Below are 14383 nucleotides of genomic sequence, written 5' to 3' on the forward strand. Positions count from 1 at the left end.
GCGCTCTGCTGTGACATGAAAACTGCGGTTTATTTGCTTTCAATGTATTTTGTATTAAATAAGAGGAAAATACTTCAAGTAGCAAATAAGTATCCAGGAATTAGTAATCTGATCGATTATGCAAAATGGATGTAACTGAATCGTGCCAAGGATGTGATAGTTGGTCATTCATGAAAGTTGAACCTTGGTGAACAGTGATACTGACTGGAAATTAATGGACACTGGAAGTGTCATCTTGCTTCAAGGAGTCATGCAATGGTTTGCTGTTTCACACAATGCCAGAATTAGAATTTTGTTGCCAGACAATCACTTTTTTTTGAACTGGGAGCCACAGCACTATATTTATTAAGCAACTAGAAAGAAAAGTACATTTTAAAATAGGACATCCAAAACACAGAAGGATGTATTACAATAACAATAATGACTTTATTTATATATTACCTTTGCTGTAATAAAATAGCTCAACGCCCTGCATATGAACATTATAAACAACATCTAACACCGAGTCAAATAAGGAGATGTTAAGTTATACATCCAAAATCTTGATCACAGAATTAAGTTTAAAGTAGTGTCTTACAGGAGGAAAGAGAGGTTGAGTGGTTTAGGGAGGGAATTCCAGAGCTTAAGTCTTGGTCAATTAATCTATGGCCACCAATGATGGAGCATTTGGAATCAGGCATGCTTAAGTGGTCAGAATAAGGTGAGCACAGGTATTGAGAGGGTTGTAAGGATGAATGAGATTGCAGAAATGGGGACTGATGAGTTAATCAAGGGATTTGAAAACAAGGATGAGAATTTTAAAATCTAGATGTTGTTTGTCCTGGAGCCAGTGTAGGTTGGCAAGCGCAGGAGTGATAGGTGAGTGGGGCTTGGTGTAGATTATAGCATGAGCAACAGAGTTTTGGATGGCTCAAGTATATGGATAGTAAAATTATGGATGTTATCCAGGAATGCTTTGGAAAAGAGAAGTTTGGAGGTAATAAAGACAACTTGCTGGATAATAGCTGCGTACTGAAATCTGAGCAGATTTTTGTTTTCTCCTAGCTGCACTGTAAGCAAAAGCAATGAGTTGAACTTACAAAGGTTCTGCAGAATCAATGGGATTTTGCACTCAATGGTCAGTCTGTTGTTATAAACATGTTAATTGCATTTGTCAATCTTAGTCAGTGCATCATTGGCTGTGAACTGTTTGGGGATATTCTTAAGATAGGAACAGTTCAATATTAATGCAAGTTCACTTTTCATTGCCTGAAATATTTTTACCATTAATATTGACAAATTTCTAGACTCCACATCAAATTCAAGAATTTCAGATCACAAACATTGGTGCCACATTTTCAGCTGGCAGTATGTGGTCATGTTTCTGCTGTTCATTTAATCACTCCTGCTTTTCACTCCGTCAAAGTTCTTCCATTTGTTAAGCAAAGCCCAATTCACTTTCAGCAAAGTTGCCTACAGGATGTGTATGCAGCCCTCCTCACACCCCCCAACCCCCACTTCTGGTGCCACAAAGACACAGTCCATCTTCCCTGGACTGACCTATCCCCTCCCTACCTCCCCACCTATACTCTCTCCACCTATCTTCTTTTCTCTCCATCTTCGGTCCGCCTCCCCCTCTCTCCCTATTTATTCCAGAACCCTCACCCAATCCCCCTCGCTGATGAAGGGTCTAGGCCCAAAACATCAGCTTTTATGCTCCTGAGATGCTGCTGGGCCTGCTGTGTTCATCCAGCCTCACATTTTATTATCTTGGATTCTCCAGCATCTGCAGTTCCCATTATCACAGGAGTTTCTGTTTGGTTTGTTTTCATATAGGTCCAGTCTTCACCAATACTCTAGCACACTGTTTGTCCCCTTTTTTTGCACCTAACTTAATGCCTGTAACTAAGCAAACAGGCATAAGGTTCCATCACAGATCACCACCAACATCCCTAGTAACTGGCAAAAGCGAGAGGATTTAAAGCTCTACTCAGCATTCATTTTTGCATAAGGCTCCGCGGGCTCTGTTCAGCTTCCCCCAACTTAACATATTCAGATCACCTGGGACTGCTCTTATTTTATGGCGTTGAACATTAGCTCAATGCCATCACAATAAATGTGTTAGTAATTCAAATATAAAAACACAGGACTGTATTGTTTATTGTATGGTCCCTAATCACTATTATGAGAAAGACAAAGATGACATAATTGATTATTAAACTACTTGGAAAAAGGCATATCTATTCTGCAGCCTGAGATGCAGCTATCTTGGCATGTGTTTGCTCAAAGACAGCGCCTATCTATTTAACATTATTCACATTTACGTGTATAGCAGACTTTTGAACAATGACACACTGTTGTGCAATGCTTGCACAAGCTGTTTTATATGTTCGTGCCAATCTAAAAATAAAATGCACAGGCAGCATTGCATGCTAGAGAACAGAGCACAAAAATTTGTTTTGCTCTGATAACCAAATGAATATAATTTAATATGTATAAATTCTAAGTAATAGCGTCCGCATTGCCCTCCGTCCTTCCTCTAGCTTAGCTTGGGATGACTGACAGCTTGTTTTAATATTCTGGATAAGAAACAGATTAATCCATCAGCAACAACACAAAGTAATTGGAAGCATATCACCTCAACAAGTACATAAAAGCACTGCATGCCTGCATTGAATTACAAATAAAATCCAATGAAGTTTTGGCTGATAGCACAAATGCTGAAATTCAATTACTGTCCATAATTTAATAAGAGCTAACAGTATTAATTCTAAAATCTAGATGTAGATGTATTTTTAACTTCTGCCACAAATGTTTTTAATAATCTGCTGAGATGCAAGATAGATTGTAGCCGTAAGAAATCAGAGCACATAGCTTTCATCATAGTAGACTACTGAGTCGCTTTGATTACACAAATATTTATCATACGCTTATTTCCCTTGGGATAGTTTAACAATAAAGGAGCTCTATAAATGTTAACTTTATTGTCACTGCTTCATTTGTTGTTAAGTTGTTGCTAAACTGCTTATTGACTATCCAGTACTGGGAGAGCAGAATCTTCTCCCATTTAAATACTGGGAAGTCTGAAGCCATGATCATCAATCAATAATTCAATCTCCATTTCCTATCTAATGACTCATTTCCTTTATCTGGCAATTGCATGTGGTTGAACCAAACTGATACTAATCTTGGTTGAAATTGTATCAGTGATAATGGGAACTGCAGATGCTGGAGAATCCAAGATAATAAAATGTGAGGCTGGATGAACACAGCAGGCCCAGCAGCATCTCAGGAGCACAAAAGCTGACGTTTCGGGCCTAGACCCTTCATCAGAGCCTCTGATAAAGGGTCTAGGCCCAAAACGTCAGCTTTTGTGCTCCTGAGATGCTGCTGGGCCTGCTGTGTTCATCCAGCCTCACATTTTATTATTATGTTAGTAATCTTGGTGTCATATTTGATTCCAAGATGAGTTCTGAACACAAATCTGCTCCATTACTAAGGTCACCTATTGCCAGTTGCGATAATATCAACCAATGTTTCCCCCGTCTCAGCCTAAATGGTGTTGCTGAACCCCCATTCATGCCTTTGTTACCTTTATTGACTATTCCAATGCATTCCTGGCTGGTCTCCCATAGTCCATTTTTTAAATCACTCATGAGTAACAATCAAGCTTAATAAGTCAGAACCCACCTAAGACACCAACTTGAAAGGGCTTTGTCAGACTGTTCTAGACAAAGGGGGATTGTTCAATGGTAAATTTGATATCCAGGACAATTCCCATGGAGTCAGCATCATTGGTAATTCTACATAGTCCCCAAAATGCATACGCAATCTACACTGCTCCGACAATGAATTGGTCACTGGAATATCTGGGCCAAGTCTCATGATGTGGCTTGGTGTCACATTTTTGTATTCTAATGCCCCTGTAAGGAACACCGGCACATTTGGTTTGTTATGACATCCTGTACTCTAAATTGTCAGTGAACATGCAACCCCAAATTTACATCAGGATCCCAATATGCTGACCTCGGTGGGAATTTCCTGGGATGTCTGAACTTCTGATGGGCAATTCCTCTGTTCATTTGGAGATTCTGAACAAATCTCCAACTCTGTTTTACAGACTTCAGATGGTTCTTCATAACTGAACTGTATTATCCAGGAAATAATAAACTGATTAAAACACTGTCTAACTCTTGGGTAACTACAGAATTGTCATGCCAACTGCTCACACTGGCAGTCCCAACTACCTCAATGTACTGACTATCCCTGAGCCCTAAATACCTCACCAACCAGACTCAATTAACCTGTTTAACCTCACTGAACCCCCAACTAACCTCCAACTAATTTGTCTATAGTTCTACCCTCTCAAATCCACAAAAACCCCAACCCCAAACTCAACCCAACTACTTTCTGAACATAATCTGACTAGATTCCACCAGCGAGCTGGAGGGTTTGGTTGCAAACTTTTTTTTACCCTGCTGGGTAACATTGTCAGTGCATCTCAGGCGAAGCGTCACTGTTCTGTCCCATTTGTTATTTATATGCCTCAGTTTGCTGGGGTGACAGACTCCACAATTCACCTAAAGGTCCCGAACCTACCCTGATCAACTCTATATTGACTAGACTGCAGACACACCCTACCGTACAACCAAAGCTCTTGTTGACTTACCAGTCCATTTACCCTCCGTATTCATCTACGACTCCGTCCACCTGCCTCCTCACCCACCTGCCCACCCAACCAATGATATGCATTCACTCATTTATCCGTTTACCCATTCACAAGAATTCACACTGGAGAAGTAAACATGGCATTTGGAGGCAACTAGTGTCATAAGTAGTGAGTCTGGCTTGTCTTGCCCCTGACTCTAACGTGAACCCACGGAGTTTTATCGTGTACACTGCACTCTGCCTTTCTCAAGGAGCCAAGTTTGAAGGACCCAGCAAGATATGCGGAGTCACACCAACATGGAGAAACATTTGAGTGAAGTGACGATCTGGTGATGATTGCTGCTCCTTGGAAGATCCAAGGAAATATGTTAAAGGTGCTATGTAAATAAAAGTTATTGGTGTTGTTACACAGATCTACTGTCATCTAACTAATATTTAAATTTGTGAAATGCGCTCCTGTGATCAATTCATATGGATTGGGTTCATCATGCAGGATTAGTATAAGCAAAGGAGCAACTACTGTTTAGATTAGTCTAGGGTCCATATGTCCTTGTCTACCAGACACAAACAGACTGAAATTACCTATGTAAAGTGCATAATTGAGCAAATTGATTTAATTATCTAATTAACAACATCAAATATTAGCTCTAACCAGCAGCTGTCCAAAAGCATTTTTAAAATAGGACCAACATAAACCAACACGTGATTAAATTTTTAACCCTTCTTAAGTAGAATAATTGCCTCACTGATGTTATACATTAAATAGATTACAATATCCTATTATTCAGCTTATGTATTATCAAATAAATAACAACAGATGGCTCACAGCCATATTTATTTTTCTAACCTTACATGGAAAGACTGAACGGGTGAGAAATGGAGATACGTGACTCATTACAGACAAGTATCAAGCAGTTCATTGCAGTTATATTGCATTCATTGAAATAGATGCAAGCACAAGCCTTTCCTAAAGATTCTGATTGTTACAAAGGTAAATGCATTCCTGACACTCACTGATTTAAAAAAAATCCATAGCCCAGAATTGGCTCCATACTGTGAGCTGACATATAATTTACTGACAGCTGCTATCGTTGGCTCTTTGGCCTTTTGACGAGTATCCTGCTTAGACTAAAAGATCCAAGCCCGTAATCTGAGCTCAACTATCTCATTCATGTGAGTTGATAAAGTGGGCTTTCGAACAACTCTACGAATATACTTGTGCTGCCCTTTAATTGTAATTGGACACTTAGGCATGTCAGAAACTGTGGCAATACCTTGCTTTCAATGCCTCGGGGTGGTGGGGGGGGGGGGGTGCAATGTGAAGGAGCAAGCGCCCTCTCCAAATGGAAGCCATCTGATTTTTCTTCCATCAACATTTATGATGGCTGTGAGGTGAAGAAACATTGTTGCCTCATTGAGTGCAAATGCATTTTGCATGGTAGACTGGTGAGTAAAATTAGATCGCATGGGATCCAGGGATAAATAGACAACTGGATGCAAAATTGGCTTGATGGTAGAAGATAGAGGCCGGTGGTGGGGTTTGTTTTACAGATTGGATGCCTGTGTCCAGTGGCAGCCTCAGAGTGTAATCAGGGTGCTGGGGCTACAGATAGGGCTCGGGCTGGAGCTTGGGAAGAGCAGCAGTTGTCTGTGTTGTCCTTGACCTGTGTCACCTCCCAGCTCTAGCACAGGGGCATCATAGAGCCCTAAACCTCAGTTATTGTCCCCGGTGTATAGCCATCAGTCCTGAGAGTGCCATTGGCTACTTATTGAAATATGGTGTACGTCCCTCTGTCCTGGACCCTGGACTGGTGCACTAGATGCTTCAGGCCAAGGGCACTAGTTGTTAGGCCAAGCTAAGGTGATGTGGCAATCAGACAGGCCCACAAATTAAAATCAAGATTGTGATTGGAGAACTATTTTACAGCAGTGGTGAATGAGGTGTTAACTTTTTCTCCCTCCTATGCTGTTTATCGATGTTTTGCACAAAGATCTTACACGCAAACCAAAGTCACAAAAAGTATCCAAAACAGATGTTAGACACTTAGTCATATTAATGGTCTAATGCTTGATTCTGACATCCATAAATAAAGGATGCCTTTTTACGACGATTAAAGAATTCCCCTGGCTTTTATCAAAAATGGCATTCAGCACAGTTCACACAAAACTGTGTGCATGAAACATGAATATCATATTGTGCATAAAACAGCACTCGGGAAACAGAAACTTCCTGACTTTATTGAGCTGAATTTCCAGACCATCTTCTTATGCTAAGAAATAAACTGTTTCAGGCAATTTTAAAAACATATGCTTCTAGGTGAACTGTCCAGTTGTTATCATGTGCTATGGGTAAATGAAACTTTATCTGGCTTTTGCACCTGAGGTTTCTAACATGACAAGTGGTGCCATTATTAGTTGAGTCATTGAGGATCAGAGGGAAAGAGGATTGTAAGGACAGTATATTCCTGACTGCTTTGAAACTTGATTAAGAAGCAGCACTAATCCCACTCTTTGAGCTGTCAGCAATCTGATCTCCCTCTTGTCCAGATGCTCCCCCGATGGCTTATTGGGCAAATGCCAAACCATCAGAGTACTGAGCCATAAAAATTAAAAAGCATCTGAGGCTTGAGTCCAAATCTCAACTGGCACTACAGAGCTGGTTTCTGTTTCCATGAGGTATGGGTAGGAAAAATCTGCCACCTGGACTTCTCCTGGATTCGATCCAGTGCACCACAGTGAACAATACTAGCATGTGGACACTGTGATGCCTTCCATGATTAATCAGACAACCAAATTTGCTACCTCAATTCACGCATGGAGGATAATTAACTGAATGTGGTAGGAAAGGTCTGAATATTACCACATGATCTAGCATCTTCAATTGAGAATGGGGGAACATGCAAGACCAATAAGCAGAAAAAAGGCCTGAACAAAGCACTATATGTGCAGGACTGAAAGGAAATAGCTTACAAAGATGAGCATGAAATTTCCAAGTTCTGCAATACTTTAAATGTTAGATGAACTGGTCTCAATATACACAGTGTTGAAAGTGACTTTGGTCTATTCTGTAATACTTAACTTACAAGTGATATTGTCACTTGAGCTAGCTAGGAAATTTTACACCTCTGTGAGACCAAACTCAAAAAAACCCTAATTCTAAAACTCCAAGTTTCCAAGACCTACCCATATCCAAGCTGTCGGCAAACAACTGATGCATCTTGATTGTCCCAGTTCCTGCTGCATATCAGTCCCCATATTCCATTCATGTAAATTTCAACTCTACCTTCATGTGGATGTGCACCTCCTTGCAATCTAATTAAACCTGGTGAAACAAAATATTCATTAATGATTGGATGCATAATGGCAAAAATGAACAGTGATGTTGCAAACATAAATTTGACAAAGACAAGATTGTGAAATAACAAAGTGTGAAGCTCGATGAACACAGCAGGCCAAGCAGCATCTTAGGAGCACAAAAGCTGATGTTTCGGGCCTAGACTGTTCTCTAGGCCTGAGGGGTGATAGATTTAAGACAGATGTCAGAGGCAGGTTCTTTACTCAGAGAGTGGTAAGGGCGTAGAGCACCCTGCCTACCAATGTAGTTAACTCAGCCACATTAGGGGCATTTAAACAGACCCTTCTCTAGGCCTGAAACATCAGCTTTTGTGCTCCTGAGATGCTGCTTGGCCTGCTGTGTTCATCCAGCTTCACACTTTGTTATCTTGGATTCTCCAGCATCTGCAGTTCCCATTATCTCTGATCACAAGATTGTGAAAGTTTTGTTTTAGAACCATTCTCACAAAATCTCCGCAAATCTACAAGAACATAGATCATTCATAAATACTTACCATCAGAATTGGAATTTCTTCTGTAAAATGTATGTAAATAGTACCCAAACACAATGTATTTCCATAAATGATCTTTTTCACTTATCTAAAGTTAAACATTTAACAAAAAGCAAAAAACTGCAGATGATGGAAATCAGAAACAAAAACAGAAATTGCTAGAAAAGCTCAGCAGGGCTGGCAGCATCTGAGGAGAGAAATCAGAGTTAATGTTTCAGATCCAGTGACTCTTCTTCAGAACTTTCCTCATGAAGCATTTAACCTCTTCAATTTTTGAAAGAAGAAAATAATCCTAGAACTTTGTCCTGTACAGTAGGAGTGGTGTGGCTTTGCAGCTGCTGGTAAATGCATCACGGAATTTAGAGATATTAATACACTTTGGGGGTATGGATCCTATTCTCTCCACCATCCTCAAGAAGGCAGATAATGTAGCTATACACAAAATCAATCATCTTGCATGACTTGGAAGGCTCACTGTGAAGTTCAATACAAGGAGTGCAACTTAAAGTGAAGAAGCAAAATCTAAGAATTTTACTTGTTAGGTCCCTCTTTTAACTCATCAGGCAATCCTAAAATGTTTCATACACACTATGTTTGGACTATAACTACTGCTGCTATGTAGGCAAAGAGGAAAATGGTAATTATAAACAATATACAATGGAACTTTCCCTGCACTGGATCATCTGACACAGGAAATAGCAGAAAACGTAATGAATTGGAGTGCTTAGCTGTAAAGGAGCTGCAGAATCCTTTAGTACACACAACCCTCAGCAGGTTCTGGACCACAGGCACAGCAACATTTCCACAAATGCAAACAAATAGAGGTCCTGTCATAAATAAGTAAATATTTGCAAGGATATTGCAAAGTACAAATTACGTTACACATGCCATCATCGATAAATGAATACGGAGCAAGAAAGAGATTTCCTGCGCCAAATCCCAGGTCTCAATCCACTCTGAATTTTTGCTTTTACAGGAAAATGTTACATCTAATTAGAGAAGGAAAGACCCATGGAATTAAAGGTACTGCTCACAGTTAGAGTCATTGAGTCATGCAGCACGGAAAGAGACCCTTTGTCCAACCAGTCCATGCCAAACATAATCCCAAACTAAACAATCCCACCTGCCCACTCCTGGGTCATATTTTGTTTCCTAAGCACACACTTTTCTAAGCGTCTTTTAAATGTTGTAACGCTTGTATCCATCACTTCCTTATGGAAAATAGGAGGAGGAGAAGACCATTTGGGTTAGTAAGTTTGCAGATGACACTAAAGGTGTGGAATGGTGGACAGTTTGGAAGAATGTTGCAGGTTGCAGGGAGACTTGGATAAACTGCAGAATTGGGCTGAAAGGTGGCAAATGGAGTTCAATGAAGATAAATGTGAGGTGATTCACTTTGGGAAGAATAATAGGAAGGCAGAATACTGAGTAAATGGAAAGAGTCTTGGTAGTATGGATGTGCAGAGGGATCGTGGTGTGTATGTACATAGATCGCTGAAAGTTGCCACCCAGGTTGATAGTGCTGTTAAGAAAGCATATGGTGTGGTAGGTTTTATTGGTGGAGGGATTGAGTTCCGGACCTGTGATGTCATGCTGCAACTGTACAAAACGCTAGTGCGGCCTCACTTGGAAAACCGCATGCAGTTCTGGTCACCCCATTACAGGAAGGATGTGGAAGCATTGGAGAAGGTGCAGAGGGGATTTGCCAGGATGTTGCCTGGTCTGGAACGAAGGCCCTATGAAAAAAGGCTGAGGGACTTGGGTCTCTTCTCATTGGAGTGAAGGAGGCTAAGAGGGGATTTAATAGAGACATACAAGATGATCAGAGGATTAGATAGGGTGGACAGTGAGAGTCTTTTTCCGAGAATGATGACGTCAGCTTGTACGAGGGGGCATGGCTAAAAATTGAGGGGTGATAGATTTAAGACAGATGTCAGAGGCAGGTTCTTTATTCAGAGAGTGGTAAGGGTGTGGAACACCCTGCCTGCCAATGTAGTTAACTCAGCCACATTAGGGGCATTTAAATAGTCCTGGAAAAGTATATGGATGATGATGGGATAGTGTAGGGGGATGGGCTTAGATTAATCACAGGTTGGCGCAACATTGAGGGCCAAAGGGCTGTATTGTTTTATGTTCTATGTTGGCTTATCATCCAACTCAGCACCCTGTTCCCTTTTCCTTTGATACCTTTGGCCCTAGGAAATAATCAAAGCTCACTTAGTTTATTCAGCAGTGCCTGTATCCAAAAGCCCTCTTTGTCTGTATCTATTTGGCTCATCAGTACAGCATATAGTCTCAACCAAAACAAAATCCTTTGTTTTGAATTCCTTCAAGGCCTTACTACAGCAAGAAGGTCATAAGATCATAAGACACTAGAGCAGAAATTAGGCCAATCGGCCCACTGAGTCTGTGCCACCATTCAATCATGGCTGATAAGTTCCTCAACCCTATTCTCATGCTTTCTCCCTGTAACCCATCATCTCCTTGATAATCAAGAATCCATCTATCTCAGTCTTAAATGTACTCAATGACCTGGCCTCCACAGCATTCTGTGGCAGTGAATTCCATAGATTCACCACTCTCTGGCTGAAGTAGTTTCTCCTTATCTCCATTCTAAAAGGTCTTCCCTTTACTCTAAGGCTGTGCCTTCGGGCCCTAGACTTTCCTACCAACGGAAGCAGCTTCTCAACATCCTCTTTGTCCAGTCCATTCAGTATTCTGAAAGTTTCAATTGGATCCCCCCTCATCCGTCTAAGCTCCAATGAGCATAGTCCCAAAGTCCTCAAACATTTTCATATGTTAAGCTTTCCATTCCTGGGGCCATTCTCGTGGACTTCCTCTGAATCCGCTCCAGGACGAGTACATCCTTCCTGAGCTATGGGGCCCAAAACTGCATGCAATACTCCAAAGGTGGCCTGACCAAAGCCTTATAAAGTCTCAGTAGTACATCCCTGCTTTTATATTCAAGTCCTCTCAAAATAAATGCCAACATTGCATTTGCCTTCCTGACTACTGACTCAACCTGCAATCTCCCTATGAACCCTTACAACTAGTTCCAGCTGATGGGTAACCACCAGGGTTTATGGTGAGATCAACCTTCAGATACCCGAGGGGACATTTTTCCCAGGCAAGTGGAGGTCAGTTTGTGGGCATGCAGGGAGTTAAAGTTCAAAAGGTGAGTCAGGATTCTGATACCTCTCTGCCAACACTGGGTTTCACTCGAGCATGATTGGATAAGAGCAGGGAAACCCTTTAGGTTCTGTCAGGCAAATAATTCAATCATTAAAAACATTAATTTAAACTTTTAATTTGAATGTAACATTCAGATCATCATTCACCTATCAGCAGCTCGTCAGGATCTGTGCGGCAGAAACTTCTTAGGTAAAAATGACTAGCTAAGAAGCCAATATCAATGAAACTGAAGAACTGCAGCCATAGCCAGGAGAGAGGCACTGTCCAAAATCATTCTTCTCCTAGAGAGAGCTTTCACTATTTGATAGACATGACTGAATGCTCGGGCTACTCTTCATTTGTCCAGCACTTCACTTTCCTTCAGCCAACATTGCCTGGTGCAAGTTTTCACCGCAGCTTAGCAGCCGCTGATGTCATGCCACCTTCAGCCCTCACTGAAGAGCAAGACCCACAAGCCAAACCATCACCGAGAGCCCCAGTAACAACAGGAGCAATATTAGTAGTGGGACCAGCTGCTTTCTCCTCAGCTGTATGTCCCTACTCAGGGCAGAGGGAATCACAATTGAGAACAAGCTACAAGGAAGTGAGACTCCATCCCCTGCCCAACTCAGCAAAGCTTTGAAACGGGAGGAGCAACCCTCTTGATATGCCTGTGTACCAGTGTCTCAGGAGCCTCAGATACTTCCAGTAGATTGCTGCTTGGGACAAGGCCTTGGTCCCAGTGGGTCAGGTGATCAACAAAGTGTTGATCATTGGAGGACCAACAGCTGCCTGTTTTTCTGCCTCACCCAGACGTTGTATGCTTTCTCCTTCTGCGAGGAAGGAAGTCCGAAAGTCAGTCGTCATGTTAGAAAATTAATAAAGGTGAGGGCATAACAGATACTTGAGCCTGTGAATCATGGGTGTGGGAGGACAAAAAGCTGCAAGATGAATGTGAATTTTCAGATGGAGAGGTGAGGTACCAGCAGAAAGAAGAATGATTGGAGCTGCAAGGTGTGTCTTTCTGAGGACAGCTGGCCTGTGCAGGACAACTGTAAAAGTTAGAGTTTGGGTTCAGACACCGGAAAGTGTTCTGGACAGCCTTCTGAGTCTTGGATCCTCTAGCGATATCGTCTCCAGGTTGAAGTGGACACACTCTGGCTGCTAGATTTTTGACCATCCATGTTCCCTTGGAGAAATTGTTCTCTTCCTCCTAACATTTGGAGAGCTCATCTCACTGCAGTCCTCCAGATTCTGCAGCAGGATCTCCAGTTATGAGTTGGAGACCTGGGGGTACAGCCTTCCCACATAACCCACATATCTATAGTTGTGACAGGTTCCAAAATCCGAGGGCTGATATGTCAAACTAATCCATGTCATGGCCAATTAGTCAGAAACCTTTCCTTTGATGGCATGGACATGTCAGGACACCTACACTCTCTGAATGGCCAGTGAACAGACAGACTCATTTGAAGAGAGTAGGCAAAGACCATTCCAACTGCCGTCTGATTCTCAAACTGCAAATGGTCCTGCTATTTGACCAGGAGAAGAGTTGGGAAAATCTCACCCCTGAGGTGGTTAAAATATTTCCTATTTCTAGCTTTCAAATTATAGAAAAGCAATGCCTGAGCACCAGCTTGCTGAGGAAATTGGCAAGTTTCCAGGAGGCACACACAATAGAGGAGTTAGTCTGAGCAATGTAAGCAGAAGGGTGAGATGTAAAAGCATTTTTTAAATGGAGCAATGCATGATAAAGTTGCATACACACTGAGGATTGTGGTAACTGTCATTACCAATATACTTACGTCAGTCTAGATTTTGCAAGAGGACAAAACGTTAAGGCTGTGAGTGCTGATCAAAAGTACGAAGTGTATCAGACAACAACATCTGGTATCCATGCATGGACAGATAAATATAAATAAACATAAGTTGCATAAAGGACATAAAGCCACAGCATATTTAATAAGTCCCTGCACAGCACTTCATTCTCTGAAAGTCAGGAACATCACTAAACCTCTGTTAGCCAGCTGCCCTCATACCTGGAGACATCTGACACCAAACAGAAAGTGGCTCCATGCTTCCACAACCCATGACCTTAAATGTTCTCCTGCAGGCTGTCTGAGAGGGAAGGCAAGTCATTTTGCCAAAAATTGGCTATGGAAATTTCAGGGAATTTCATGGAGGGTTTCTCTCCATGAGCTCAGGTAGGTTATCTTATGCAACTATCTACTGTTTGTTCTATCATGGACTCACTAAAGCTTCTATGGCACCATGTTGTCTTGCTGTCAGCAGCAGCAGAACCACTCACCATTGCTGGGACCTTCCAGGATTTCTACCTCCTTGCTATATTTAAAACACCACTGTGCAGCAGGTAAATAACATACAGACATGACTAAGTGGGTCTAGGCCTGAAACATCAGCTTTTGTGCTCCTAAGATGCTGCTTGGCCTGCTGCGTTCATCCAGCTTCACACTTTGTTATCTCAGATTCTCCAGCATCTGCAGTTCCCATTATCTCTGATGACTAATTCTTTGCAGTACATTTAGAGGAAGGAAAACAAGAGAAAAGGAGGTACAACATTCAGCAGCTCAGGAAACTGCAAGTCATTGACTTGCATCTCAACCAGAAAAGCTAACACATCTGAAAGACTAATTGAAGCATTGTATACTCAAGAGCATAACCAAAGAAGATTGCTTCAATTGAAATATCCCAGTGATATT

The 14383-nt window shown here is 41.6% G+C and overlaps 1 protein-coding gene across 3 annotated transcripts in view; it reads right to left on the reverse strand.

The window, feature by feature from the left end:
• The window catches only part of prss12 (serine protease 12), a 145273-nt gene that overhangs the window by 101622 nt on the left and 29268 nt on the right, over positions 1-14383 (reverse strand). For all 3 annotated transcript variants that reach the window (XM_048544727.2, XM_048544635.2, XM_048544808.2), the window contains exon 2: positions 7831-7969. In XM_048544727.2, coding sequence (XP_048400684.1) covers positions 7831-7913 — 83 coding nt within the window. In that variant the 5' untranslated portion in view covers positions 7914-7969. The remainder of the gene's footprint in view (positions 1-7830; positions 7970-14383) is intronic.

This window comes from Stegostoma tigrinum, chromosome 1 (genome assembly GCF_030684315.1).
Source record: "Stegostoma tigrinum isolate sSteTig4 chromosome 1, sSteTig4.hap1, whole genome shotgun sequence".
NCBI classification, from domain to species: domain Eukaryota; kingdom Metazoa; phylum Chordata; class Chondrichthyes; order Orectolobiformes; family Stegostomatidae; genus Stegostoma; species Stegostoma tigrinum.